The following is a 3,758-nucleotide window of genomic DNA, read 5'->3' on the forward strand; positions in this document are numbered from 1 at the left end:
TCTGGGGGAATCCCAGGAAACACTAGTAAGGGTGAATGGAAAAGAGACATGGAAGGAAGGGAATCAATGAGCAGGTTGCCACTGAGCAACTGGGGCTCACTCCCTCTGGGAATCTTGAGGAGATTGTGTAGAACATGCCTCAGAGTTGTTCCAACTGAGTGGTGAAAGAGCCGGAGTATTTATACTCCTCCAGTCTCCCATCAATCATTGCCAGGAGGGCTGCTTGGGAGTTACTCACTCCGCGGTACACCTGGCCTGCTGTACAGACGGCAGACTGGACTCTGGTGATGAGAGAGAACCTTCAAGCCAAGATGCAGGTTCTCAAGTTGGGAGTCAGGCCTGTGTGCCCTGAAGCAATCAGCACAAAGGACACAAGATCATCTGCTGCTGTAGGTGTTGGGGATGGGGAAGGGCAGGCCAGACAGGTGGCAGGTGTGAGCAAAGCAAAGGGTATAGTGACCCCAGGAGCTCACATCTGTTTTTGGGTGGTTCCAAAATTCAAGTCCAGGAAGTCTGTCTTTGCCTTGTCTGGGCCCCAGTTTCCTTATTTATAAAATGGGGGATAAAAAAGACCTTCTCAACTTACCAAGGTGATTTGCACAGACCACCCACCCACCTCCAACTTGGACCTGAAGAGCCAACCCCAATTCAATCCTTGCCTTGAATTTCTCCACCTTACCTCCCGCCAGCCTCTGAAGTCCTGGATATGCGAGGCTATTTATGATGCCCTGTCGATATCTGTCTTGGCGGAGGAGCGTGGAGGGGGACGGATGGAGCCTGGGGTCCTATCCATCAGTCACTTGGCTGCAATCTCTAAAGAGATTTTAATTGTGAGCTCAGATTTACTCCAGTCATCAGGAGCGCCCGCCCGCCTCTTTACTGGCGGAGCTCAGGGCCTGCAGGTCCGCTGTGGTTTGCCAAATGGACGTCTTGTAGCAACGCTGAGGAAATATTTGCTGCAGTGAAACAATGTGCCTGGCGGAAAGCAATCGCCCTAAATCGCCCCCTGACAGCCTGTCAGAGCTCTTCCGGGGCTCCTTCCGCTGTACTCACAGCTTTCTTTCTAGAGTTCTACCCTTGCTATCCACCTAGTGAACAAGGGTGACACCCGAAAGAGAAACTGAGGCAGAGAGCTACTCCCCCTTTTCTGAGGCATTTGGAAGGGGGCCAGTAGGAGAATAAGTTGGTGGTTTGGGATGGTGTGGTGTGGGAGAGAGAACCTTGGGGTAGGAAGACCTGTGCCAGGCCCACCCTGGGCAAAATGTACAGTAGACATTAGGCCCGTTCACAACTGAGGACCAGAGGCTAAGGGAAGTGGGAGATGGGCCTGAGATAGCATGGCAAGTTATGATGGAAGCGGCTAGAAATCTCAAGCTTTGGTCTCTGATTTAATCATATAGGTTTTGTCATTGGACTCCTCAGCATTTCTTTCTTAGCAATATTTCCTGTGTCTCAAGGTTTCCCAGGGACCCGTCACTCCCAGAATTTGCTTTGGGGAAATAACCTACTTCCAAGGACTTGATCCTCTGAGATTAAGTGACTCCATCTTCTAGAGGTAGCTGAAGTCTTCTACCTGGGGGTAAAAATACTTGTATCCTGATAAAAACAGAACCTCTGGAGGAGAGGAAGAGGAGGGACTTTCTAGACTATGAAGTCACCCAGATAAAGGGCCTTCTATTCTACCCTTGCCGCTCAGGGCTCAGGAGCAGATATGGCCTCCGTGTCATACCTAAACCCTGACGCAGGCCTGTTTTTGCAGAATTTATCCAACAGAAAAAAATAAAAACAAAATTGAAAGAAAACCACTAACTCCTAAAAACCTTGTACTTGATATCTATTGCCACATTGCTGATAGCAGTAGAAAAAAGGGAAACTTAAATGCCCACAAATAGGAGAAATGGTTGAATAAATTATCATCTAATTTTGGAATATTATGCAACTCTTAAAAGGAAGTAGACCTAATTTTTGACTTGGAAAGTTGCAAATGAAAAAAATCAGTTTGTATTTGGATTCCATGTAAAATAAATCTGTATATGCTTGTATTTGGGGAGTAGGTAAGGAAAAGCACATGGAGGGGTGAAAGAATTAGCTTTGGCTGTGAATAACAGAAAAAAGAACACGGAAACAATAGCATCTTTTTTTTTTTTTTTTGAGAGCTCGAAGTTAATTTAAAATGGAACCAAGGAAATGCGCGCACTCCTCGCTGGATGTCAGTTACCTAAGACTGGGGCGCCCCACAGTGCGCGCGCAGGCGGCCAGGGCAGCGCCTCAGTCGGAGGGCGCCTTGAAGCGGTCCTTCTCGCGGCGGATGCAGCGCATGGCCGCCACGGGGTCCGACTCCCCGGCGTGCTGCTGCACCGTCTTCTCCCTCACCCGCATGAAGGGGTTGTAGGTGAACTCCTCGGCGATGGTGGAGGGCACCGTGGGCTCCCCGACGCCGTGCTTCTCCTTGGCCCAGGCCAGCTTCTCCCGCACGGCGGTGTTGTTGGGCTCCACGTGGCGCGCGAACTGGAGGTTGCTGACGGTGTACTCGTGGCCGCAGTACACTCTCGTGTCTGGAGGGAGCCGGCCCAGCACCTGGAGGAGGGCCTTGTGCATCTGGTCCGCCGTCCCTTCGTAGAACTTCCCGCAGCCCGCCACAAACAAGGTGTCGCCTGTGAACACGGCGGGGGGCTCGGCGCTGCCGGGCTTGCTCACGAGGTAGCAGATGTGGCCCGAGGTGTGGCAGGGCGTGGACAGGCACTTGACGCTCAGAGACCCCACCTGCAGGGTGAGCAGGTGCGTGGCCTTGTGGGTCAGGGCCCCGATCCGGTCATCGCCCCCATACACCTTCAGCCCTGGCTCCAGCTTGACCAGCTTCTCGTTCCCGCCAGCATGGTCCCAGTGGTGGTGGGTGGTGAGCACCGTGGTCAGCTTCACGCCCTGCTTTCTCACCGTCTCCACGACCTTCTGGGGCTGCACAGGGTCCACCACGGCGGCCTCCCTGGAGTCGGTGTCGATGATCAGGTACATGTAGTTGTCGGTCAGCGCCGGCAGCAGCTCGACCTTCATGGCGCCCTGTGCCACGGTCAGGCTCTTCCTCGCTTCCATGTGCTGGAGCAGGCGTCCCAGCAGGGCTGGACCCGCGCCCAGGCCGGCGCAGGCGGCTCCCAGCGCGGCGAGGCTGCGGCTGCTGAGCAGCCCGCGGCCCAGCACCATGACCGGGCCAACAATAGTATCTTAAACAAGGTAATGTTTACACTTGAAGCCCTAGATGTTAGGGGCTCAGGGCTGGAACGGTAAGTAACTCTACTGCATGTTTCCTGTATCCACCATGAATAGCCCAAAGTTACCTCATAGCATAAGATGGCTGCATTAGCATCAACCGTCACATCAGCATTTCAACCAATAGGAAGGAGGAAGGCACCAAGAGTGGCATGCCCCCCTACCCCAAAAGGTCATGTCCTTAAAGGCTCATAGGTTCATTTTGGTTACATTAGAACCTAGTCCCATAGTCAGCCTTAGCTGCAAAGGAGGCTGGGAAATGTAGTCTTCATTCCAGTGGCCATATGCCCAGCAAAAAGTCTTTGAGGAAACAGAGTGTGGATGTGGAGGACAACTAACTGTCTCTGCCCAGAGGAAGGAAAAAAATTTTTTTGTATTGAACACTCTAGGGAAGGAGTTTGGAAAAGGCCATGGGGAGTAGTTAAATATTAACTTTTATTTTACTTACTATACTTCCGCGTTGCTTGGCCAGTTTGAACTATTCTCAGATGACA

The 3,758-nt window shown here is 52.1% G+C and overlaps 1 protein-coding gene across 3 annotated transcripts; it reads right to left on the reverse strand.

The window, feature by feature from the left end:
• Positions 1–2,051: 2,051 nt before the first annotated feature.
• LOC311167538 (hydroxyacylglutathione hydrolase, mitochondrial-like) lies at positions 2,052–3,198 on the reverse strand (the record flags this gene model as incomplete). Of its 3 annotated transcripts, none has more annotated exons than XM_084228625.1 (2): positions 2,052–2,445; positions 2,548–3,198. In XM_084228625.1, 2 exons carry the CDS (start codon positions 3,196–3,198, stop codon positions 2,269–2,271), a joined length of 828 nt encoding a protein of 275 aa, XP_084084751.1. In that variant the 3' UTR covers positions 2,052–2,268. The 3 variants fall into 3 exon arrangements, with proteins under 3 accessions (XP_084084751.1, XP_084084750.1, XP_084084752.1); XM_084228626.1 differs by having other exon boundaries at positions 2,293–2,654; positions 2,764–3,198; XM_084228624.1 differs by having other exon boundaries at positions 2,052–3,198.
• Positions 3,199–3,758: the final 560 nt, after the last annotated feature.

The sequence above is a fragment of the Talpa europaea genome, assembly GCF_964194135.1.
Source record: "Talpa europaea genome assembly, chromosome: 2".
NCBI classification, from domain to species: Eukaryota; Metazoa; Chordata; class Mammalia; order Eulipotyphla; family Talpidae; genus Talpa; species Talpa europaea.